The sequence below is a fragment of the Solanum lycopersicum genome, chromosome 1 (genome assembly GCF_036512215.1).
Source record: "Solanum lycopersicum chromosome 1, SLM_r2.1".
Taxonomy (NCBI): domain Eukaryota; kingdom Viridiplantae; phylum Streptophyta; class Magnoliopsida; order Solanales; family Solanaceae; genus Solanum; species Solanum lycopersicum.
Genome location: NC_090800.1, coordinates 45,806,832 through 45,834,233, shown reverse-complemented (window position 1 = coordinate 45,834,233; position 27,402 = coordinate 45,806,832). Strand labels below are relative to the sequence as shown.

The 27,402-nt window shown below is 37.5% G+C and overlaps 1 protein-coding gene across 12 annotated transcripts; it reads left to right on the top strand.

The window, feature by feature from the left end:
• Positions 1-3,816: 3,816 nt before the first annotated feature.
• Positions 3,817-27,188, top strand: LOC101254520 (membrane-bound transcription factor site-2 protease homolog). Of its 12 annotated transcripts, XM_069297628.1 has the most exons (11): positions 3,919-4,159; positions 4,252-4,324; positions 9,272-9,338; positions 9,510-9,608; positions 17,165-17,268; positions 20,718-20,932; positions 21,035-21,115; positions 21,214-21,675; positions 21,863-22,180; positions 26,418-26,577; positions 27,052-27,188. In XM_069297628.1, exons 5-10 carry the CDS (start codon positions 17,238-17,240, stop codon positions 26,574-26,576), a joined length of 1,266 nt encoding a protein of 421 aa, XP_069153729.1. In that variant the 5' UTR covers positions 3,919-4,159; positions 4,252-4,324; positions 9,272-9,338; positions 9,510-9,608; positions 17,165-17,237; the 3' UTR covers position 26,577; positions 27,052-27,188. The 12 variants fall into 12 exon arrangements, with proteins under 12 accessions (XP_069153736.1, XP_069153745.1, XP_069153726.1 ...); XM_069297635.1 differs by lacking the exon at positions 27,052-27,188 and having other exon boundaries at positions 3,817-4,159; positions 4,259-4,324; positions 20,721-20,932; positions 26,418-26,783; XM_069297644.1 differs by lacking the exon at positions 27,052-27,188 and having other exon boundaries at positions 3,817-4,159; positions 20,697-20,932; positions 26,418-26,783.
• The last annotated feature ends 214 nt before the right edge of the window (positions 27,189-27,402 follow it).

The following is a 27,402-nucleotide window of genomic DNA, read 5'->3' as shown; positions in this document are numbered from 1 at the left end:
AGCCCACAAATACTCCCTTTTTAGCTCTTGGTTCTAACTTACCTTCACTGACGTGATAGTAAGCCGTACAACCAAAAGCTTTCAGATTTGAATAATCAGCAGCTTTTCCTCACCACATCTCCATAGGTGTCTTGCACTGTATGCCTGTATGTGGTCCGCGGTTAATCAAGTAGCAAGCTGTACTAACCGCTTCTGCCCAGAATCTTCTATCTAGCCCAGCATTAAAGAGCATGCACCTTGCTCTCTCCAGAAGTGTTTGATTCATCCGCTCAACTACACCGTTCTGCTGTGGTGTATTTCTGACTGTACGATGTCGAGCAATCCCTTCATCCTTACAGAATTGATCAAATTCAGACCAACAGAATTCCAGCCCATTATCAGTTCGCAACCTCTTGATCTTCTTCCCTGTTTGATTTTCCATCAAAATTTTCCACTCCTTGAACTTCTGGAAGGCTTCACTTTTATGCTTCATCATGTACACCCAAGTCATCCTTGAGTAGTCATCAATAATGGACACAAAAAATCTGCAGCCTCCCAAAGACTCAACACGGCATGGACCCCAGCAATCAGAATGGATATAATCAAGTGTGCCTTTTGTTCTATGAATGGCCTTTGGAAACTTGTTGCGATGTAGTTTTCCAAAAACACAATGTTCATAAAACTCTAGGCTCTTAACCTTATGACCAGCAAGTAAATCCTCCTTTGACAGAATTTGCATCCCACTTTCACCCATATGACCAAGTCTCATGTGCCATAACTTAGTCATATCCTTCTGGTGAAATTCTGACGATGCAACATGGGCTGAACCTGTAACCGTGGAACCTTGTAGAAAATACAAAGTACCACGCATGACACCTTTCAGAATCAAATTTGAACCCTTCCAGACCCGCAAGACTCCATCTTTTCCCGACCAGCTGAATCCCTTGCTGTCCAAAAGACTGAGAGATATCAGATTTTTCGTCATCAATGGAACGTGCCTGACCTCGTTCAATGTGCAGAAGCTACCGTCATGTGTCCTTATCTTGATTGAGCCTGTCCCAACCACCTTGCAGACAGAACTGTTGGCCATCGAGATGCTGCCTCCGTCTACCTGCTCATAAGTTGTGAACCACTCTCTCCTAGGACAGATGTGATAGGATGCCCCAGAATCAAGAACCCACACATCTGAATGATGAGTGTGCTCATCCGCAACTAGGGCAATATCTTCTTCAGAATTGGTGTCTTCTTCAGCAACAGCAGCAGACACTGATTGTTTTTCCGATTGCTTCTTCTTCTTCGGACAATCAAATTTCCAATGTCCCTTCTCCTTGCAGTAATTACAAACATCATCCGGCTTTGCACCCTTCGACATCGGCTTATTTTTCTTTCCGCCGTTTTTCCTTCCCTTTCCGCTACTGGTGAACAGACCGGAAGGCTGTATGTCCGTACTTGTGCCGTTAGCCTTATGCCGTAATTCCCTGCTATGAAGGGCCGATCTGACTTCTTCCAGTGACACAGTATCTTTTCCAACAATGAACGATTGAACAAAATTCTCAAACGACATTGGGAGAGATACTAACAGAATCAGGGCAGCATCTTCATCCTCGATCTTCACATCGATATTACACAATTCTAATAACAAAGTATTCAATTGCTCTAAGTGTTCCCTGAGTTGTGTACCTTCAGCCATTCGTAAACCGAATAGACGTTGTTTCAGAAGCAGCTTGTTGGTTAGAGATTTTGTCATGTACAAACTCTCCAGCTTCAACCACAGACCAGCAGCAGTCTCTTCATCCGAGACCTCCGTGATGACGTCATCCGCGAGACACAGCATGATCGTCGAGTGCGCCTTTTCCTCCAGAATCGCCATCTCAGGAGTAACGACGGCGTTCTTGTCTTTCGACAACGGCGCCCAGAAGCCTTGCTGTTTCAACAAAGCCCACATCTTGATCTGCCATAAACTGAAACTGTTCCTCCCTGTGAATTTGTCGATTTTCACGTTCAAAGCAGACATCTCAAATTCTCCAAAGAACACCGATTAACCGAGAGGCTCTGATACCAATTTGTTGTGCGAAATTTGAGATAATACGAGAAAATATATAAACGCAAAAAACAAGACAACAGATTTACGTGGTTCACCAATAAATTGGCTACATCCACGGGAAGAGAGGGAGCAGTTTTATTATGGAGAGGCAAAAAACAGAATTACAGAATAGGGTTTGCCATAGCGTCTATATATAGTGCTAAGCTACGCCCTAAAAGGCTTGGGCCCAAAATACATAATTGACAGATAATTAAGGGCCCAATTCAAGGCATTCAACAACTTATTCAGAAACTGTCACTTCTCAACTCGTTTAATGTACTAGTGTTAAGTTCTGCATCTCCTGCTCCTTTCTGTTTGTAGCGGGTCCGATTCAAGGCATTCAACAATGTTTAAGGACACAAGATCAAAGAACAATTTTGTACATTTGACCTAACTTTAATTAAGGACCTTAAGATTCAAAAGTCTTCTTTATACTCTTAAACTTCGTGACAAGTCAAACCAGGTCATTCTTTGTGAATCAGAGGGAATATTTTTTTCTTTCGGGCTAATGAATTAAGGGTGACAAAAGAGTTTCAAAATGAAGAAAAAGTGACACAAGTTTTAGTTATTGAGTAGAGGTGACAATTTTAAGATTAGTGCTAATGACACTAATTTTAAAACCCTCAAGTTTTATTATTTTCATTAAAACCCTATCCCCCCTCCCACCACACCATCCCTCCTCACTACTTCTGCCGCTGCCATTTACTCCCCATCTGTTGTAACCATCGCCATCACTACTTCCTCCTCTACCACAACCATCAGTTCTTGCTCCATTGCCACCACTCTCTTATTCTTCCTCTTTTACCACCATTGTTGCCACCTCCTTATACTTTCTGCCTTCACAATAATCATCACCTTCCACCTTCATTGTTATCACCAACATCCCATTTGCCTCTCTACCTCCCTCTCTTTTATCTCACTGAAGAAACTTCAACAATTGCTACAATAACTTCAACAGTTGCTGAGCAAACTTTGGCAGTTGTTGAACAAACTTCAATATTTGCTAGAATAACTTGAACATTTATAGCAACAACTTCAGCTATTGCTTGATTTTCTTAAACGAAACAAATACTTCAACTTCAAAAAATTTAAAATTAAAGCAAATTAGTTTGTGAAATAGAACCAACAAGAGAAAAAGATAATACGTGATAAAATATAATAAACAACAACGATAACGACAATAAAGAAGAACAAGTATTCCCTCCGTTTAAAAAAAGAATGATCCTATTTCCTTTTTAGTCTATTTAAAAAAGAATGACCCCTTTCCTTTTTTGGCAACACTTTAACTTTAACTTTGCACGTGACATGTTTAAGACCACAAGATTAAAGAACGTTTTGATACATTTGACATAACTTTAATTTATAACCACAAGATTAAAAAATCTTCTTTCTTTTCTTAAACTCCGTTCTAAGTCAAATTAGATAATTCCTTTTGAAACGGAGGAAGCAAATGAAAGAAGAGAAAAAGAAATGAAGAAGAAGAAATCTAGAAGAGAAAGAAAAAAAGGAAGAAGAGAGAAGTAAATTTTGAAAGAGATTTTAAATTTGAAATTTAAGAAAGAGAGAAATTTTTCAAGCATTTGAGTTTATTTTGAATGTTTTTAAAAATTAAAAAAATTTAAATATTACATTTTAAACACCAATTATCTTAATCACTTTATTTAAAAAAATTTGACTTGATTAATTTTATTTTTATCATCAATTTTAATTTCCAACACTTTTTTTTTAGCACTTCTCTTAAAATTTTATTTTTTGGGCGGGTAGATACCCTAAATTGGGAGCTGAAGCTATCACCATTTGTTACATTCAACTTGCATACCGCAATTTATACTTGAATGTTTGATTATTCTCAAATCGCACTCTTCTATTACGTTTCTCCTCTCAATTTCTGCTTGCCTTTCAGTCCTTTGTGCTGTCACTCCCCTACATATCTGATGTCTGAAAAGGAGTATCAGTCTGTGAATTAATATCAACATATATATTATACTAATAAAGAGTAATGGAAGGGAGACGAGTTCGACGGTTTGGAAGATGGCGAAGCAATCAGACTCTACTACCTGTGCGCGTCAATCGACTATCTAACGCTGTGTCATGTTGGTATGAGATTTTTTTTTTATATCCTGGCATTTAAGAGTGTTTTACGAGGTTGAAGTTGTTGGCGCTGAGTTATTAGCCATCCTTTTTTGAAGTTTGCAGGTATTGTGACTGCAAGTCGTCAATATTGAATGAACCCTTGTTTCGTTTCGGACGAAGATATTCAAGGTGTCCTTTTTAAAACAATTCTAATTGATATGCTCATGCTTTTTCAAGGTCCTTTTTACCCAATTTATGTAATTCCTTGTATTTCTTCTTACACTTTATACTTAATTTCTACCTAGTAGCAACTAATGCTCCTTATTTTCAATTACATTTGCTTCTCTACAGAGGTTAATTTGAAAATCTAATTTTGAAGTTTGCCTAACCTATTACAAAATGTTTTTACCATATCTAGGATTTCCTTATGCATATCTTATGTTAAGTTAATTTAAGGAATATTAAATTTGCAAAAGAAGTTTAAGCTATTGATTTGTTGTTAACTAGAGGTGCTCTATGGCTTATGCTCTGAAGTTATTTAGCTTATTCTCAATCTTTGTAACTTTGTTGGTGTAATTTGTAACCTAATGCCCTTTATCTTTCTGGAATTAGAATTAACATGATACACAAATAATTCTGATAAATAATTAAGCAAGACGTTAAGCATATTCCATCTTAACCTTTGTTACCTTTGTCAAAAAAAATAATATTTCCATCTTAACCATAAGTCTATTTCTTAATGCCCATGTTCACGAGCTTGCTATACTCAATCCTATTGCAATCAATTCTCTTTTTCAAGGTCAATTCAAGATTCATAAATAGTAACCAATTGTTGGCCAGTTAATCGAATAATTAAGCACAAGAATTGAATGTATAACTCAATAAGGTATGAATTCATCAAATCAATATCTAGATGTCAAATTTAAGAGTGGACCTTAACCATAGAAATATAGTATAACTACTCATAGTCATGCTCTAATCTCAATACAATCTCAAGGATTCATAAAAAAGGCAAGAAAAGCGGGGGAAAATGATCTTAAAATGAATACTAAGCTTCACAATTTCTCCAATGGCGCCCTTGCGTTCAAAGTGTCAATGGTACCTTAAAATTGCTGGGTTTGTACCTTATATACTTAGTACTAAACATGTTTAGACTAACCCTTCGGGGTGACCCAATGGTTTGGGCTGGACTTCTATGTTGGGAGTCTCAAATTTGAAACCCCTTGCTAGCGAAAGCCATGGGTTTGCCTTCTGAGTCGAGCTTGTCGCACTGGGCTTGCCTGGTGCCGGTTACCTCTCCTATGTGGTTTGCGAGCTATTGCATAGAAACGAGTGTTTTACCTTGTGCACACCCAAATGGTAGCGGCTATGGGTTTCCCTTGTCATAAAAAAAATAAAAACTAAACATGTTTAGACCAAACTGCATTTTGACTTCATGCTAAGCAAATAGGCCATGCATGGCATTAGCTTGTCAGCCGGGAGTCTTGTGCTGCACAACTTCTGCTCCCCGTCATTAGCTCTTCAAGTGCAAAGCTACTTCTTATCCACATGGACTTGTCTACCAATCTTCTCACGGCTGGGCCTGTGTTTCTGTTGCATTAAACTCCGAAGCCTCTAATTTTGTTATGTTCTTCGCTATAATCTCGCCTGTTGAGAGTGTCCTGAATTCTAGAAATTCCATCTTTGACTTCAATTCATCCTAAATTGCTTGAATTTAATAAGAGGACATATTACATGCTTGATAACACTCAAGTTACCCTCTAAACAAGAGAATAAGCTTTATAAAAAAAACAAGTAAGAGAATAAGCGTCGCTAGCAATGAAATTACCCAACAAGAGTCGGGGTCGAAATCCTACTGAGAGTGATATAATGCAAGGAATTCAATTAGGAAAATAAGGGTGTAAACCAATTCATTTGTAGTAATTAAAAGAGATGGGTAGGTGATCCCACCAAATTTACAAAAAGGGTTTTGGTATTAACACAATTATACTAGAATTTGGATTTCAAACGAGTAGAAGACGATCTACGGGTGTGAGGATTGGTATCAATGTCAAGTAGGGGTATTTGTGCTTGCTCATTATCTCTAATCAATCATGGATAGGCTAGGTAATCTTAAATAACACTAATCTTCTTTTGATCTCATAACATCAAATCATAGAATCTCCTTTGGTCCCATCTATGTGAATAAAAAATCAGCTCAATACCTTACTAAAATCCCTCAATCAAGCAGATTTGACTACAAGAATTGAACTACAATTTCTCTTTCAAGCAAATTATATTAAACAAATCTGAATTGCAGGCATTAAACTAATTACCCACTTCAATTGATCTCTTTCGAGTATCAATTGAAGATCTAGATTAGGATTAAGTTTGCAATCTTAACCATGAATTAACCCCGTGGTAATTAGCTTAAATCCATATTTCTACCTCTATAAAGCAGAGCAAGACACAAACCCACAAAAATAAATCAACATCCACCCCATAATCACACCCCTAGATTTGGGGGTTTAGCCAAGCATCATAAAAGGAAAAGAGAGTATACCCATTATGGTTTCAACCATTGAGAACTTGAAATTAAGCAATAATCCACTTTAAATTGAACCTTCAATTGTCAATTTCAAGGTTGTTCACAAACCCCAAAACTAAAGCGTATTTTCTCTAAGGGTGAAAAGAAAATATTCAAAACTCTTTCTCTAAACTATTATTGAAATGATATTCAAAAAGTCCTCTATTTTCTCTCTTTTGGACTATTTATTATTTCCCAAAATTTGGCCCCAAATTCAATGCGTGACCAACTCGGTGAAATTAGTAGGGATTACCAAACATGTTCGGTGGATCGTCGTTTGTTCCTGAACTCACCCTTCATTTGTTTCAGGATTCAGGTGTTTGAACCTCACTTGGCGGACTCGATCGAGTCGGCCTTTCACGTTTGATGGTTCGCTGATTACCTCCTTGTTCGCCCTTTAAGCCTTCACTTTAATTTACAGTTCTGTTACTTTCGACGATGGTCTTCTAGTTCGCCCATTCAGATTCAGCTTCGGCGAGTTGCTGTTTCTTCTTTTAGTCCGCTGACCTGCCTTGAATATTTTTAATTGTGAGCATTGTCACTTTGGGCGAGGTTAGGCCACTTGGGCGATACACCCTTTTCGTTAGATGATTACCAGTTGGGAATTTTATACTCCTTTCAATGTTTTTGGCCCCTTTTTCATGTATTCATCCTTGCCTTGTCCTTTAGCCTTCATTGCTGCAAAACATCAAAATATCATTAGAATAGGACACAATTAGGCATTGAGGACTTTAATTGTTGAACTAAAAAGGCCTTTCATCAATATAATTCTACCACTCATCAATGCTACATAAATCCGTAGTGAAGCAGCTACACGAGTCAGGGAGCAAATTTTTTATGGGAAGGAAGAGCAAAGTGTTGTACCCTTGATGAATATAACACAAGGATTGATTAACTGAGGGCAAGCCAGATTCTATGTGGTGTGCACTGGCTAACAACTAACAAGGGCAAGTTTTCTGGTAAATCTTGCAACTAGGCCTTAAGCAGTGGAAGAAGAGAAGAACAAAAGACATGGAGAATGTTCTGTAATCTAAAACCTCACTAAGGGTGGTGTGATTACAATATATGGCCTTACATGTTGCATGCTTAACAATTGAAAACCTGCTAAGGAGAGGCTTCAACATACCTAGCAGATGCTGTTTGCGCTATAAAGATTGTGAAATTTCAGCAGACGCCCTAGTGCAGTGTACATTTGTTAAGGCTATTGTAGACATGTTCCTTAACATATTCGGGGTGCAGTGGCTATGCCGAAGACAGTCGGAGCTACTGTTGATAGCTGGCAGTGACATAGAGAGAGAAAAGGGAAGTTGCTGCTTGGAGGACATATTCCTGCTTGCGTTTCTTTGGCTTTGTGAAAAAGAGAAATTACGATATATCGAGCATAAAAGCACAAGCACTTTTCTTGTTTTAGGTGTAGAGTTCTGCAGTATCTGAAGTTTTGGCGTATCCTTTTTTTTTTGCGTTAGATGCTAATTCTAATACCAATTTCATACATTTACTGCAAGTTTTATGTACAAGGAAGATAAAATTGCTGAAAATATGACATACCTACTTATTGCAGTTTAATGTAATTTCTTACTTATCAAAACCAAACCTTTGATGGAGCTTACATTTCTGACATCCACAAGCCCAATGAGGTTGGATCAGAATTACCAACATAACTGCCCTTTTTTTTATTAATAACTGTAGTATACTGGCCAGCTTGCGCGTACCTCAACTAATTCCATGGGATACCTGCTACCTCCCAGCAGCATGTACTAGGTACCCAAGGCTTAGACTGATGGATAAACAAGATTCTAGCTTGTTTTAATTGTTTGTTTGTGTCGGAATCCGTTCACCCTACCAATCCATGGGTTTATGTCATCCCTCACTTGCACATATACCGGGTAACTAAACCCACCAAAGAATTAGATAGATGGGAAGATTTCATATCGTGTGGCCTTTATTGGGACTCAAACCTTGGATGGCAAGGTTGTTATGCCACTCTTCAACTGCTAGACTAGCACCTCGGGGGGTTTTGGACCATGAAAGCTTATATGTCATGAACTTGAACCTCTCTGTAATTAGGTGTTATCAAAAGCGCGCTTTAAGCATGCTTAAGCCCTGAAGCGAGGCTCAAAATGTATTGAGCGCTTCGCCTCGCTTTATGTTCGCTTCAGTGTCGTCCTCAAGGTTCTAAGACAAACTTTTCCTTGACAATGAGCCTCTTATGAATAATTGACACGAAACAATTGATAAATCACTTCATAACTAAAAAAAATTCAATTTATTGGTCATATATTTGTCATAATGTTTATAATTATTAGTTTTGGACTCAAGATATATATTTATATTTTTTCTCCCTTTGCGCCTTTTTTAATTAAAGCCCACGCTTTAATTGCACTTTGAGCTTAGAGCCCCCACGGACCTTAGAGCTTTTTTGCACTTTTCGCCTTTGATAACACTACTCTGTATTTGTCTATAGGAGCGTGTTTTAATTATATTCTTCACAACTTTTACCTTTTTTCACTTATAGAGGCTACTGTTTGAGGTCAGTTTTATGTCTTGATAAGTGACTACATTTGTTGCAGGTTCTTGAAAGCTTGGTTCTCAATGGGTGTTGGTTTTAGTCTCGCTGTTTTATTTGCTGTTACAATGGTATGTCCACCTGCTAGGGTTTATCATTTTAATTTTGTTCACTCCTATCTGATTCTCTCTATAAGGTTTCAAGTCCTATCTAACTATTCTTTTGAAAATAGCAAGGAAAGGATCTGCTTTATCCAGTTTGTTTAATATCTTCCCATTGAATCATTTTCTTATTCTGGCCAGATTCTTTTGTATGAAATCGTCCAAATACTGTGTCTTTATTACGGCAACACTCAGATGAGCAATGTGATGAATAAATACCTGTTTGGTTTTTCTTCTACGGTATGTATTCTTTCACATTATTAAAACACTTGGTTTTCATTTGTTCTTTGGATTTCTCTGCTTCAAGCCAATACTTCATTACCATCATGGCTAGGCAAACAAATAGCTTGTCAAGAAAATGATATTTCCTGTCATTTCTGGTATTCATACAACATAAAAGTAAAACATTGAATGCAAAGAAATGAACTTCAATCACTTACAATCAAAGCTCTCGTGTTTATTCAACCCATGTACCAGTTCTTCTCTTGTTCTCCATGCAATTAAAAGTTACCACCCTCGTAAAAAGGAAAAAACATAAAAAAAGATAGAGAGAAGATTGATGTTTTTTCTCTCTTTCTTGAGCTTAGTTTCTTTTAGGCAAGATGTTTTGCTTATTTGATTTGCTGGAAATGTTGGTTATACTCTCAAAATCATACCTTAAGATGATGCAACACGGTCGCATGCAAATATTTTAGATGATGAAACACGATCACATGCAAATATAGTAACACAACAAGGTTGAGTTTGAATCCCATTGAGAATAGGCGAGAAAAGATACAAGTTGGACAGTTAATTGACAATCTAGTTTCTATTTCATAAAATTAGAACATATTGTTTTGATCCTAAGGGCTTGTTTGTCAATGTAAGATGAAATCATGATATGAAATCATATGAGATGAAGTTTTGTTTTGACATGCAATTTGGATTTTCAAGTTGTACTTTTTGCTCATAAACATAAAAGATCGCGTAAGTTGTGAAAAGTATTAATATTGCCTCATTTGTTCATACAATGTTACCAAATAAGCAAAAGTTCATTCACAAAAATAACACGATCACAGAGCTATTCTAAAAAAGTACAACAATTGTTGATTAACTTTAGTTCAATAAAAAGTAAAATTGGTCATGACTAATGGCCATAAAATGTCTAGTCACAATAAATAAAGTAGGTGTTGATTCGAAGTAAAAATAAATTTGGTTGGTGAGAGTAATAGTTATATCTATGGTTTAAAGGTTGGTAAGAGTAATAATATCAACTATAAAGTTTGTTTATATATGAAGTAAATGGTTGGTAGCATATAAATTGTTTTTTTTTTTTACAAATTATAAATTTGTAGATTGATTTTTGTATTGAAAAATGTGACATTATGATATGAAATTCCCAAATCAAGATTTTTATAAAGTCTGGGTTTTTATCTCATGAGATGAAATTTCATGTCCAAACGTTGATTTCATCTCATGATCTCAAATCACGAGATGAAATCACATATCCAAATGTTCACTAAGACTAACAATGTTGTAACAAACTTGAGTTTAAGCTATATTGATTAAAGAACTAAGGTTGTGTCCCTATAATGAAATGTAGTATTATCATTTTTCATGCAATTACAAAGTTTCTGGTGTTTTCTTAGATATGCACTCAATTCTACACCATAACTCAATCTTTCCCAACAACAATAACAACATACCCTGTGAAATCCCACTAAGTGGGGTCTGGGGTAGAGTGTACGCAAACCTTACCACTACCTCATGGAGATGAAGAGGCTTTTTTTAAAAGATCTTTAGCTCTAGTGCATCAGACACAAGTAAAAGAAGGAGAAAACAATGAAGAAAGCATAACAATTGATAAGAAAAGTAGTGTAAAGTCTATGAGAAGAACAATACAACAGTAAATAGTGTGATAATCGTAATACAATAAACAACATACGGGCAAAACTACAAGGCTACGACTAGTACTACAACATGCACTAACAAGCCTAAACCCTCGCAAGGTAAGACAATACTTTACTCTTACTATCCTTCTACCCTAATATACTATCTCCACTCCTTCCTATCTAGAGTCGTCTCCTCAATAATACGAAGTTGTGCCATGTCCTGTCTAGTCACTTTTCCCCAATATATTTTTGGCCTATCTCTACCCCTTTGTGTATCCCCAACATCACACCTCTTGCACCTTCTCACTGGGGCATCTGCGCACCTTCTCTTCACATGCCCAAACCATCTCAGGCTCGCTTCCCTCATCTTGTTGGAGGGCATTCTTACCTTCTCTCGAACAACCTCATTTCTGATCTTGTCTCTCCTAGTATGCCCACACATCCATCTCAACATCCCCAACTCGGCAACATGCATCTTCCGAACATATAAGTTCTTGACTCGCCAATTCTCCACTCCATACAACAAGGATAGTCGAACCACCACTTCGTAGAGCTTACCTTTAAGTTTAGGTGGTACCTTCTTATCACACAAGTTTCTAGAGGCAAGCCTCCATTTCATCCATGTTGCCCCAATGCTATGTGCGACATAATCGTCGATATACCCACTACCCTTGATTACAGACTGAAGATACTTAGAACTTTGTCTCTTGAGAATAGTATGTGTGGCAAGCCTCACTTCCACAGTTCCACGTTTGTTTCATCAAACGCAACACTGAATTTGCATTCTGTTAGAATAGGAAAAAGAACAAGAATCTTATATACAATCCCACTTAGTATAGAAATAAGAATAATATACAGAATCCTACTTTAATAAACAATTGTAATATAGTGTCCTAGTTTGAAAATGAGTCTAATGTAGTGTTTATAGATAGGACCTATATGGAATAATAAATGGATGGTAGAGATCCATTTGGAGGTAAATGGTAGTAGGGGGGAATAGTTATTTTATGCGACATAAGAGTTTGGAAAGGGGAAATGGTAGAGTATGGCAACCAAAGCATAAATTTAAAATGTCTGGGAAAATTCTAATTTCTTTTTCGTTTTGTGACAGCCGTGCATACTGATTGTAAAAGGGTGGAAAGAAGAGAGTTATGGGGGGGGGGGGAATATTCAGTGGGGGAAAGGTGTGCAAGACCTTGGGTAGTGGGAAGTGATTTAATGTAATCAGATATCCTAATGAAAGAACAATCTGTTTCAGAATAATTGGAGCAATGTCTAAGTTTTCTGAATGCATTGAAGTGATTTAATGCTAGAATTGCATTTGCAACTTCAATTCCTCAATTAAAACATGAACAATTAATTGAACCCACTTCAAAACAACATTAAAATAATAACTAACGACACCCATTAACGAATTAAAGCATTTAACTACATAATCACACCCAAGGAAAGGTTGTTTTAGCCGCACATAATAAAGAACAAGAAATTGTTATCAACAAAGTTATCCATCTGATGGGCTAACAATCTCTAATTCCCAAAATGCTGAAATTGAAGCTAGAGTACCACAATCTCTAAATCTCTCCTCAAAAATGTAAAAAAAAATAATGCTCTCGAAATGTAAAGACTCAAAAACCCTGAAGGTGAACAGTGTTCCGAACTTTGAATTTCTATTTCTTGTTTTTTCAAAATTGTATTTATACATTCGTGAAATTTCAACATGGAGTCAACTCGGCGCAGTCACACGGGTTCACTGACTAGTTCGCCAATGCGCTGAGTTGCTCTTCTCACCTTTTTGGCTTGGTTCTTTCATCCGATCATTGTGTAACTTTCGGCGAGCCAGATTGTCGTCGCTGATCTCTTCGACGAATCGCCGAATTTCGTGATTACTCGCCAAGTTGGTCTCTTCCATGGGTTGTTATGCTGGAATTTTAGGCAAGCTAGAGGTATACTCGGCGACTCGTCGAGTGACTTTGGCAAGTACCAACTTTGCTTTCCTTCAACTTTTTCGCTCCTTTTTGCATCATGTTCTTGCCTTGCCCTTGAGCCTTAATTGTTGCATGTCAACATTTTCACATCAATTATGAGCATAAATTAGGCAATGAGGACACTAAATTCTTGAATAAAAAGCCCTAAATAAGTCAAAATCCCCGACTCATCAGTGGCATTGACCATGTATGTCGCCCGTCTGCCAATGGCTGTGTTAACAAAAGTAGGGCCAATGATATATGCATGAACCCTATATTCATGGAAGAAAACTTAGTGGACAGGTCACCGTCCGTCAATTTTTAGTGACTTTCTAGGGTTGTTTTGTGTCAATCCCATATCCGTTGGTGTTTGTGTAGCATTGTGCCAATTGCCATCTTTTCAATGACTATTTTCTTGTATCTAATTTTGTGTAGCACCGTGCCATCCTTTCGGTGACTATTTCACATATCCAATTTGTGTAGCACTATGCCATCCTATCAGTGACTATTTTTTAATATCTAATTTGTGTAGCACTGTGCTATCTTTTCAGTGACTATTTTTTCATATCTGATTTGCATAGGCATCATGTCATCTTTTTGCTGACTACTTTCTCTTATTCGTAACACTATGCATCTTTTTGGTGACTACTTTTTCATATCTGATTTGCATAGCACTGAGCATCTTTCTAGTCTACTTACTCATATCCAATTTGCGTGGTACTGTGCATCTACTCGGTGACTACTTTCTGAAAAATGATTTTGCATATCATTGTGCATCTTTGCAGACTACTTTCTCATATCTGAGTTGTGTAGTATCGTGTATCTTTTCGGTGACTTCTTAGATCTGATTCGTATAGTTTCGTGTCCCTTTCCACTTACAGGGATACTCTCGCGTGGTAAAAATATCATATGTCCGCCTTTTTTTCATAACAAGAGAAGTCCGCAGTCGCTACCCTTTGGGTGCGCATATGTTAAAACTCTCGCTCCTATGCAATAGCTCGCAACCTCATATGAGAGGTAACCTGCACTAGGCAAGCCTGGTGCGACGAGCTCGACCTAGAAGACAAACCCCTTGCTTTCGCTGGCAAAGGGTTTCAAACTTGAGACCTCCAACATGGAAGTCCAAAGCTCAAACCTATAGTTCACCATTAGCCTTTTAATCAGTAGGACATTAAAAATGTTTTTTCTCCACGGTGATGTTGAGGTGAGAAAGAAGTCTATATGGAGCAACCACCTGGTTTTGATGCTCAAGAGGAGTGCCTTGAATGTCAATTGCACAAGTTACTCTATGATTTGAAATAGTCTTCTCGAGCTTTGTTTAGGAAGTCAACATAATAATTTAGGAGTTTGGCATGACTCGTAGTGGAGTTGATCATTCTGTGTTCTATCGACATTCTGCATAAACTCCAGTTTTTTGTGAAAGGAGTATTGTGAAGTTAAGTGATCAACTTTTAAATATCTTCACCAAGTCCCTCACTAGTCTCGTATTAATAACATTTGTAACAAGCTAGGTACATATGACTTGTATGCACCAGCTTGAGGGGGAGGGTTAAAATAGGAAAAAAAACAAGAACAGTATACACAATCCCACTTAGAATTGAAATATGTATAAGACTATAAGATTAATATATATAATCTTGCTTGAAAAATAATTGTAATGTAGTGTCCTAGTTGGAAAAAGAGTATAATGTAGTGTATAAATAGGATCTCAAGGTAATAATATAGATAAACAATTCAATAATATTCTTCTCCAATATTTCTAATACATACCAAATATTTCGTCTTCGTCCTGCTCAACCTGTACCCTTTGGACTCTAGAGTTTATCTCTAAACCTCCTACCTAGTATTAACTCCATCTCGTGTCTCATTATCAATACTATGTTGTCTGCAAATAACACACACCATAGAACCTCATCTGGAATAGAGCGTGTTAACTCATCAATCACCAAGGCAAATAGGAAAGGGCTAAGAATAAATCCCTGATGCAGCCCTATCTCAACCAGGAAGTGCTCCGAATCTCCTCCCACCGTTCTAACCCGAGTCTTGGCTCATTTGTACATGTCCTTTATCATTCTAATATAAACCATCGAGAAACATTTAGCCTCTAAACACCTCCAGAGGACATGCCTCGAGACTGTCATAGGCCTTTTCAAAGTCAATGATCACCATATGTAGATTCTTCTGTCTTTTTCAGTATTTCTCCAACAGTCTTCGCACAAGAGGGATGGCTTCAGTAGTTGATCGTCCCGGCATGAATCCTCAACCTCATCTCCACCATAATATCCGAAACCTTCATAGTGCGACTTAGCTATTCAATACCCCTGTGATTGTACAATGGTACCTTTGTACTCTACCTCCATTGTCGAGCATTTTTGCCTGTCTTAAAAATAGCATCAAACAAACCAATTAACCACTTCGTACCCGCCTTTCCTGTGCTCTTCCAAAATTCCACAGGATTCTTATCGAGTCCAATCGCTCTTTTCCCGCTCAATCTTTCGCTAGAGTTGAACAATTTTTCTCAATATCATTTTTCCAAATCTATCGGAGTTATTTAGAGAAGAGTGATTAATTATGCCAAGTAAATTCAACTTATCCTTGAGAGAATTTATTAAACAAGGGTTAGTGCCTTATTTGATATTGTTATTACCCGAAAATATGCAACACACGAAAACCGTATGAACGTTATAGCCCCATTAGGTTTGTAAACTTAGTAGGGGATTTAACTACTCCTAATGCAAGAGTAAAAGTAAGAAGAATAAAATGAAGTCATAAGTCTTACTTAGAATTCAACATGAAAATAAATAACTAGGTGTCTTCATTTTTCACCAAACTACGTAACTAGAGAGAGAATATTGTTCCGAAATCAAAAACTATAAAAAATTGTAACTCCCTATTAGAGAACCCCTATTAAATGTATTTATGACCCACAAACTTGGAATCCTAAAACTGTCAAATTCATTGATCCAATCCACAGACAATACATTAATCCACGGTCCATGAATTGCTTTTAAGTCTTTCGTGAATTCCTGCCTAGAGGTACTGGACTATGACCATGGTTTGATCCGTTGACTGTACAATATTCCACTGTTTGTAAAACCTTCCAGCAGTCTTCTCCAGATGTACATATCGTGAATGTGACATATGGTTCGTACTTCCCACCATGGATTGGTCGACTTCAGAAGACCAAGCAGGTGCCATCTCTCATATCTTTTCCGCACCATGCCAGGATTTAAGGCCCGTACTTTATTCTATGGATTGTGGATTGCCATTCTGGCCATTTTCTCAGCTTTTCCATGTTTTGGCCATTTTGACATCAAACATCTAGAAAACAACATTCGAACACTAAAAACACAAAAAGAGTCATGCAAAAGGACTTTGAAAACTCAAGTAAAAGGCATCGGATGTGCAATTTCAAGGCACATCTGTTGATCTCAAAATGGAACCATATTGGTTGTCTAATTCTCTTAAGGCTTGAAGTGAGATAGCCTTTACTTATTGTTATGGTCCTTGTTATGGATCTACTTATGGAAGCTGCAAGATAAAACTGAAGTTTTCTTCCTGTGACCTGTGGTGATGGTTCGTTGAGAGTGAACCTGCAATCTCTTGAGTTAAAGTACTCAAAAAGTGAAAATACTTTTCTGCTTATATTTCCTGATACAAACATGTAGTTAAATACAACACTAACTACCCCTAGAAACTAGGACATGACCTCCTAATATTACTGGAACGGAGAACTGCAGTATTACAGGAAAATAACTACTACTATAAAAGAAATAACTACTGCTGTAACTATTTGATGACTAAGGAGTGATTACATTTATGCTACCTTAATGGCTTAAGGTAAAGGGGTAGAGCATGATGTGACCTACATATACATGATCTGAGCTAGAAACAGCTAGTTGCACTCAGATTCAATGGTTTTCTAAACACTTGTAACTGCTTCATATGTTTTGACGTGCAGATATCAGGCTTGACCATTTCAGTGGCTGACATTGGATATCTATGCATGTCTTCCTTCATATCGGTTTCAGTACATGAACTTGGGCACGTTCTGGCTGCTGCAAGGTGAAGGCTAATGCTCTTTTGAAATTGTTTTAAGAAAAATGTAAAATGTGGATTATACTATACTTGCTATATATATTCATGGAAATCTTCTTGAACGATTCTGTTCCTTTCTCTTACATTATTTCTACTGATTTTGGAACTAAGGGGAGAAATTATTACCTGTGTGGCCAATGCATATATGATGGGTGATGATTAAAATTCTCAGTGGATGAGTTTCTGCGGTTCCATCAAGTAAATTATTTCATCTAACAAAAAATTAAATACTGGCAAGCCATCAAAAGTCTAGGCTTCTTGGAAGGCCTTACTTAGAGATGATTGGGAATTTTAAGCTGTTATTCTGCGACATAATTAGGGTTAGTTGAGCAAGAGAGTACGTTACAATAACATCTGCTGATGTAGATGTATTTCCCATGCTGCTTTGATCAATGAAACTTCTGGGGCTAGAAAATCCGAAGCCCATTCCGGAAAATGGAAACTAAAAGGGCAAGAATCGGATCCTGGTTCACCCGCGACTTACTTTTGGTGCTTAGCCGACTTTGTCTTTCTATTGAGAATCCTGAGTTCTAGAGCCCTTACAAGTGTTTCTGAGTGGCAGAGAGTTTTGTGGACAAATGTTGGGGCTGGAGGGAAACGAGGGCTATGGATCTCTATTTCGGGTTGAGATTTACTAAGACATAGTTTCTTATGTGTGATTGACCAGGAGCAAATGAGGGATCAATGTGCACTTCAGTCACTGTAGTTCCCAAGGTGAAACACCCCGTCACCATCAATGACTTTTGCCAACTTCTTGTTGCAATGTTTTGTGTAATCATAAAATCATTACCAAGAGACTGAGTAAAATCATTGAAGACCTTACTGATAGAAGTTGATAACATATGTAACATTTGTACCATGAAGGTTGCTATCTGATAACATTGTCCTTAGCCATGGACTTGATAAGGGATACAATATGAGGGGGATTTCTCCAAGGTGTATGCTGAAGAGAGACTTCCAGAAGGCCTATGACTCGGTAGTAAGAATTTATTTGGAGGCTGGTGCAACTCTGGCCAGTCTTCATTTCCTAGATCTAATTGTTGAATGGATCATGACATGCCTCACTACTGTGACCTACTCTTTTGCACTCAATAGTTTTCCAACTCCTCCCTTCGCTATTAAGAGAGGTTTGAGGCAAGGATACCCCGTTCCGTTTTCCTACTTTTTATTTTTATGGACTAATTTAATAGACTGTTGAAGACTCTTCACACTGATAAAAAAAATTCATTTTCACCCAAGATGAGGATCATACAACTAAACTTTGCTGATGACCTGTTTTCATATAGCAGGGGTGATGCGCAATCTGTCCATGTTTATTCCAGTGTTTCTCACAATTTTCCCAAGCTTCTGGTCTTCATGCTAAGCTGCACAAGTGTTCCATTTACTTTGGAGGGGTAAACCAGCTATACAAACTCAGATACTATGCTATATTGGTATTCCTAAGGGGGAGTGACTTTAAGCACCAAAAGGCTTTTGGTCATTCAGTGCCACCCTTGCTTGACAAAATGCTTGGGAAGACAACATCTTGGACTTTCAGATTCTTATAATATGCAGGCATACTACAACTACTCAAACGGCCAGCTAATGTGTGTCGCCTTTCTGACCACATTTTCTTCTGTTTTTCTTCCTTCCCAAGCTATACAAACTCCTCTGTCCAACATTGGTGCTCATCTTCCTGTTCAAACATCGTTCATCTCTCTAGAAGCTGTTATGGTGCACTTTCTCTTCGCTGACCAGCAATGTACTTGCTACCCACCAAATCCTTTGATCTTAATTCTATTAAATCCTAAGGTTTGATCCCCTACGGGTTGTTATTCAGGAAGTTGTTAGAGTAATGAAAGGAATTTGAAAATTCTTTTACTAGAGCCAAAAATGTTTGAGTCCCTACTCTAGAAGTTCTTTTTCGGACATGGAGGGGATTCAGGTTAGAATATGTTTCTCTCTCCGCGCATTTTAGCTAGGATTTTGTAACGTGCACTGACTGAGGAATCACCGTGACTTTGATCCGAAATTCCTGGAAGGGAGCTACAACAATGCTGTAATTGGTCACTCCAGAGGATGGGCTGAGCTGTAAACTACACCGCTCACCTTTGGTAGCTTCATTCCATCTCAACTTCAATCGATTATGGAAGGGAACAAAGACCCCCATTCTTATTCAGATTCGCAGAAGTATCTATATCTTAAAACGTGCTGTGATAAATTTGATTTCCTGTAATCACCCTCAAGCACAACTGATCCTGAAAGGCCAGCCGAACCTAAGTATCAAAGGGGGGGGGGGGGCGATTGCTTTCTTAATGCCTTTTTCGTGTCCCTCGCGTGATCATATCCTACCCTCTCCTCCCTTTCCCTTTCGGGATGAGGAGGCCTATGAGCCGTTAGTGGCTAGAAGAGCTCCGGTTCCTTTCGGAAGCCAGCCAGTCAATTAACAAGTTCCGGGACTTACACTGCTCATTGGTGAGAGCAAAGGAAGCAAGGCCATGCGCACTAAGGCTCAGAAAGTTACCAACTGACTAAAGACAGAATCCTGAGCGAGCCGAGTGAGCCTACTTCTCGGTCACAGCCAACGGTTCTACTACTTCAGTTCTCGGAGGCAGGCACCTCTGCTTGGTCAACTCCAGTGGAGAAGTCTGATTCCAGGGAGAATCGAATTGAACAGAAAGGTAAATATCTTTCTTCGTTCCTCCATGTACTAAGGGAGAAAAATCTATGTGAATATTGAGAAGGATGATTTAAAGGAACAAGAGGAGTACTGGAAGTCACCATATAGGTTATGTTATCGGAGATACTGTGTGTAATAATTATGGATAATTTTATCTCAACTGCTTGGTATTTTGCTAGCAAACCCCATATACTACTGCATGATGAGGAATCTGCAATCTGCAAATCATCCAACTCTGCACCAACCGATGTAGGACTCTTCAATACTTAGTATATATAAAAAAGGTTTAGACTTTAGAGTCTCTATTATTGTGTAAATAGGATAAGAAATTATCAAGGAAATACTTTCCTTTCCTTTGTAGGATCACTTGAATCCTTTCCTTTTGTCTCTGGGATTACTTGTAAACACTATTTAAACCCGATTATGCTCGAGGAAATAAGCTTTTCTTTTTGAAAAGGTAGGGAATAAGCAAGCAATTCGTTCTCAAATATCTTCTTTTTTTAAGGTGCTTTTTGCAAGTCATGATTAATAGCTTCTATAAAATCTTGGTGTATAAGCATCATTGCTGCACTGCGAATAATAGACATGCTTCTAGGAGAGTCAACTGGGTCAGATTATAGCACATACTTGAACATTAGGCATTTAGTTAGAGCTGGTTGTGTTATATCAGGGTATTCTTTATGATCTTTGGACTTTGATTCTACATTTGGCTGATTGTATGTGCAAACCTGATCAGTTGACATGTTTTGAGACATAGTAGTGGTGGACTGGTGGTACATGAATCTCACAACTGCTTCGGTAGGCACTACATTCTGGGAAAGCTGTGAGGGCATACAGATGGAGTACATCGCTGTATTTTTGGCTGTATTATTTCCAGGCGCTCTACTGGCATTCAATCATGAGTTATTGCAGGCATTGTCCAAAGTTTCTGCTCTTCAAATATACTGTGCTGGGATTTGGCATAATGCAGTTGTGGGTGCTTATAGCAGCTCTTAGTTATTAAATGCTAGTCGATCTCCATTTGTGTTTATCATATTCTGTAGTTTTTGAACTAATGGGTTTATTATCTTTCAGCTTTGTGCTGTTTGTGCCTGGGCATTGTTCCTTCAACCCTTTATCTTGTATCCATTTTACATTCATGATGAAGGCCCCATGGTAATTGAGGATTAATTCTTGTACTGCAATGTGCTAATTTGGGGGACCTAATTAGGCATTATGTGACTAATGGCTTACAATCACATGATCTTGAGCAGGTACTGGAGGTGTCTCCAACATCGCCGTTGGCTGGCCATTTGTCTCCTGGTGATGTCATTATATCATTGGATGATTTCCGCATCGATAATGCTCAGGAGTGGTCACAAATTATTGACGTATTAACTGAACACTCTTATCAAACCTTCCAGAATCACAGCCTTCTTGAGAACTCTATGAAAAGTAGTAGTGGTAAAGGATACTGTATTCCCTATTCTTTGGTTGAAGAAGGCAAACGTGTTTCATTGGAAGGCAACAGAACTTGTCCTGATGAACTAAGTGCATTTATAACCATTCCATGCTCGGACCAGGCCATGGTTGATGATGACAATCTTGAGGTTAACCATCAAAGGGATGGAGGTGTATTCCATTGCTTTTATGATAAGGATGTCTTGAAGCTTGAGAAATGCGGTGATGGTTGGGGCAGACTTCATAGCAATAGGAGCAGCTGCTTCTGTTCCAAGGTACGCAGTTCAGTGTTCTCCAATTGATACCAGAAGCTACACGTTGTATCAGTTTGACAGTTCATGTTTCTCATGAACTGCCAAAAATTATTGCTCCTGTAGTTTATCATACACAAATGTGATTAGATTAAGCATAACAACACAAAGAATGCATTTGAATATGTAGATAATTGATGTTTTGGTGTAGGAGGGAACATGCTTTCTTCCACTTTTCTCAACTGGTGTAGCATGGGTGGAGATCACATGTTCAAGCCCTTCTCCCCTACAGTGCTTGCATCTTCGAAGAACACGTGTAATCGAAGATAACATTTCCAAGGAGAATCCGTATGTTAAGACCTTTGTTTTTGTGGGTGATGCAATTTCGATAAAGCATTCAGTTCTCTTGACTTCATATCAACCTCGTTGGTCTGCTAAATTTGGTGCACATCTTGCTTATGTACTGGAAAGGCTTTTGATGTTCACCTTTCACGTCTCTATGACACTTGCACTTCTAAACAGCCTGCCGGTATGTAGTCATATCTAAGAGATAACTCTCTGTTTCCATGTTTATCAGTCTGCATGTGATCATATCTGTCACATCTTTTGATGTGAAGATCCAATTGAATCTCAAACGTGTTGTTGTTAGGAAGTATCAGTTCTGTTAGGCAGTTTGCAACAGATTGAAGGTTTCAGAATTGTGCTTATTTGGTCCCAGAATGATAGGAAGTAATTGCATTAAATGGGTCTTATGATGTATAACTTCTTAGAAAAGATTTAACATGATAACAACTTGAGAACCATGAAAATCAAGGCCTTTCTAAGGCTGGAGAAACCGTGCCCATTTTATGGAAAAATGAGAAGGAAAAAAGCACTGAATTTAGTATACACAAGCTTAGGATTATATCAACAATGAGTGAGGAAATTTTCCATCACTTCTATCTAACATGGTTAAATTATTGAATTGAAAGTATTACATACTAGGAATAGCTTGTGTCCTAATCGTACTCCAAAAAGGATTCACTAAACCATATGGGAAAAAATGTTATAACTCATCTTAACTACTTCATGAGAAATATTTGAGAAGAATATTGTTGAATTGTTCATCTATATTATAAAATTGAGATCCTATTTATAGACAATATATTAGACTCCTTTTCTAACTAGGACACTACAATATAATCCTTTTCAAGTAGGATTCTATATACTATTATTCTTGTTCCTATTCTAGTCTAACACTCTCCCTCAAGCTAGTGCATACAAGTCATATGTACCTAGGTTGTTATAAATGTAATTAATATAATGGACCAATGATGAGCTTGATGAAGATATCTATAAGTTGATCACTCGACTTCACAAAATTGACAATCAATCTCAATGTGTCTTCTCATGAAATATTGAATTTGATGCAGAATTTCCATAATACATAGTACTCATTGTCTCGAAATCAAGACATGAGTATATCTTAAACAAGAAAGTTATCCTAAAACTGTCTGGAACGTGCTCATGCGCTGGATTATTAGACTTGATGGCTGAAAATGGTCACAATCTGAGAAACAAAATTATACGAGTAGGGTCAGAATGATGAGAACACCCTATTGAGAAAGAGAATAATATGGGTAGGGTCGGATTGGCGGCACGACCCTACTGAGTAGAAGAAAGTATATAGGTAGGATAGGAATGATAGCATGATCCGACACCAATGTGATCAAAAGCGTGAAGCGCAAAAATCTCTAAGGTTCGTTGGGGCTTCAAGAGCAAATAAAACGATGGGCTTTGTTGAGAAAAGGCACAAATTGAGGGAACATACAAATATATTCATGTTTAGTTCAAGACTAATAATTATAGGCATGAATAACAAATATGTGGACAAAAAATTGATTGTTTTTTTATGATAAAGTGAAATATCAAGAAGGAAAAGTATGCTTTCGGGCCTTGATGACAATACTGAAATGCACATTAAGTGAGGTGAAACGCCCAGCGCTTTTTGACCCTTGCTTTAGGGCTTAAGCGTGCCATTAATAACCTTGCCTGTCACAAATTAAATTTGAGGAGTCATCGTAAAGATGCATGAAACTATGCATAACAAGTCTGAGGAGTCACTGAAAAAAACACACGGTCTCATGCAACTCAGATATATTAGAAAGTAGTTAGAAAAAATCCATGGTACGACGGAAATTAAATATGAGTAGTCCGAAGAGATGCATGGTACTACACAAAATCAAATATGAGAAAGTAGTCACTGACGCAAATTAGATATGAAAAAGTAGTCACTGGAAAAATGCACGGTACTATAGAAATCAAATATGAAAAGGTAGTCACCGAAATGATAGTACTGTGCTATGCAAATCGAATATGAGAAAGTAGTTGCGAAAAATGACAAGGTACTACACAAATTAGATATGAGAAAATGTTCACTAGAAAAATACGATGACCCAATTTTTGCTAACATTATCATTGGCCAGACGGGCGACATTATATGGGTAATAGTCGCCCACCGACAGCGGAAGCTATTTGATTCTCTACCAAGACTGTAGAGGCTTTGACACCATATTAGAAATATTTGTGAAGAATATTATTGAACGGTGTATCCATACTGTTACATTGAGACCCTATATATCGACACTACATTAGATTCCTTTTCCAAATAGGATTCTATATACTATTCCTATTCCCATTCTAAGTAAAATAGTATATACTATCTTTTTCCTGTTCTATTCTGACATACTTCTTCTAACCTTATATAGACTTCACAAGCTGAATGTTTTTTAGAAAATATTGCTCTATAGTAATTATAGCTTGCGAACAACAAATTATGAAGCATCCATTGGACTAGAAGCCCTATAATCACATAATATTTTATCAGTATTAAGGAGGAAGCAATTGAGCAATGCTAAGAAACTTGTCATTTTATACTTTAGATGGCTTAAGTTGTGACACAAATAAACATGCTTTTCATGCAGCCAGGTGAAACGTGATCCTTGCATAAAATGGTTGTGTTCTTTCATCTTACCTGTAAAAGTTGGAACAGAGAGAAAAATGTTAACTATCCGAGTACTTGGATTGAACTCCAATTTTACTGTTCAAGTCTTTGTCTTCTTTTTGATTTATAATATCGCTTCATTTGGATTGCTCGGACTCGGGTGCAGGTGTCCGGTACCAGTGTGGATCTAGAGGTCGGATACTTCATTATCTAATTTTTAAGATTCGGGGAAATGGATCCATGTATGGATACGGGTGTGGGGATCTTTTTAAATATAATTAAAGTATCTAAAAAATAGAGTTACAAAACCTAAATTATGAGATATTTGGACAGAGATTAAAAGAAAAGAGTGACGTAGAAATTTCTAAATAAAAGGTATTCCATTCCTTCAATTTCACCTGACTTTTGTATTGTTTATAGAAATCATTCTTGTTTTTGGTCAAAGTACCCAAAATTGGTTGACCAAATTGGACATGGATTCCACACCCATGTCGTGTCGACACAGGTGCGGCACCAAAAGTGAAGAGTCCGAGCAACTTAGCTTGAACCTCATCATGGCATTATTAAGACTTGTAAACATTAGAAGCCCAAAAAAACAAAACACCCGCTATCTGTTCTTTTTCCCTTTTTTTCTCTCAAAAAAAAACCAAAAAACACCCACTATCTACTCAAATCGCCTAGAGAGATATGCAACATTAGCATAAATTTATAGATGTGCTTCAATAAATTTTCTGACTTGTTTCATTGAAAGAGCTCGCTGCTGGAAAACTCAACTGCTCATTTGGGGAAAAGAATAGGCATATTTGTGCTTTAACAGAGTTGTGAAATAAGTAAAACGGCAATGATTTCCCCATGCATTTCCTAGACCTGCTTTCTGTGCTCATTAATGTAATGTCTATTGGGGGTGGCAAATTAGATGACATCACATCTGCAAAACTGTACTAGGTTGAGGTAAATGCTTTTTGTTAAAGTGGGCCATTCCTGCTTGAAACAACTGATTAGATTCTCTGTTGGTCAGACACTTATTTGTCGGTCCGTAGACATGGATTAGGTACCTAAATGCATATATAAATGACTTGCTAGAAACTTTTAGGGTATGCATTTCCAGTATGACATATGTCCAGTCCCAAGTCCATGTAAATGGTTTAGAGAGATCACAAGGAAACTGCACCAAAAGTAAATGTGTCCATACAAATCTTGAAGCCAGCCGAAGAACCTGATTGAACTTAAAATGTGATCTAGACGTGGTAATAAATTTGAGACACTTAATTAAATTATTCTATGGGCATCTTCCTACACAAGAAAATAGATGATGAAAGAATGTGTAGGACAATTTGGAAACATCGATGTGCCTCTTTCATTATATTGAGACCCTAGTGAGCTTTGTTCTAGGACTTTTCTGAAGAAAGAAACCTCATTCTAGGGCTTTCCTTGGCTATTTACAGTTGTTACTTCACGCTCAGCCGTCTTGTCTCTTGCCCCCTTCAGAGCAATTAATGAGTTCTTATTAGTACTTCTAGAATCTGTTATTGCTGTCCGAAAGGTGATTTTGTAGTTCCATCTTAACCATTGGATGATACTTGGATACACGCCGTTGTAAAGTCAGGTTGTTGATCCATTTTACCACATTAACCAATCTATTGCAGATGACCATTCTCTTTTGTATGCTTCTTATTTGTGATTATTGTGTCATAACATGTATTCAATCCTAAAATAATGGACAATAGTTGCTGCAAATTTTATGCCATTCATGTTTTTATGATTACCTCTATTTCTTCTCCAGGTTTATTTTCTCGATGGTGAGGCTATCTCAGAGGTGGTTTCACACTACTTCAGGATCCTAAGTCCCAGGAGGAGGAGAACCATTCTACAGTATTTCCTATTTGGTGGAACGGTTGCATCTATTATTATGTTCGTCCGGATTTTCCTTGTTTTATTGTGAGGTAGAAAATTGTCATACCGTGCTTATTATAAAGGTGAAGCTTAGAGACATATTTTCCCTCTCCGTAGGTTTGGATATATTATGTCTTTATTTATGTTTTGAATTTTTTGTGCCTCCTCTGACTCTCCGTCCACAAACGAGCGAGGAAACTCCAGTTTTCTCATCAATGAGTATTTGGTCCTATAGAAAATGTTTACTATCCTCAAACTTGTTCTAGAAATTTCCCTGTTTTTTTTACTTGTGTTGGCGGTGGCGAACTTTTATTCAGTGGCACAAAATTTGGTAGACTAGCAACCTTATCTTATGAGTACAAGTTTTAAATTTTTCTTTTTGAATTGTTTTCAACTATACTGTTAATGCAAATCACATCTTCATTTAATGCTGTTAAATTCTGTTATATGGTGGTGTAACATGATGAGATTATTGCTGAAATGAAGTTCAGACAATATGGACTATTAATTGGCAACTGTTGTAGGTAAGTTGCTCTTTGAAGAGGCGCAGTTTGATAAAACTCGTTAATGGTGCAATTGTTTTTGATGTCATGAAATGGCAAAAGTCAAGCCCTTCACACAAAAAAAAAGGAAGAAAAGAAGACGTTCGATATCTATGGTAAAGCCTTTTAGCTTTCTACTTGGGAGATTGCAAGACTTGAGGTATATCCTCAAAGCTATCATGCAGCAAAATTTGGAAAGCCCGTTCGAGTCAAGTGTCCTCTATTTATCTTTTTTATTTTAGGGCAAAATTGACTAGTATGTTTATTCTGGGACAACATTTTTGGTTTTTTCAAGTGTTAAAGCAAAGTGTTTGTTTCGATAAGACAGAATAC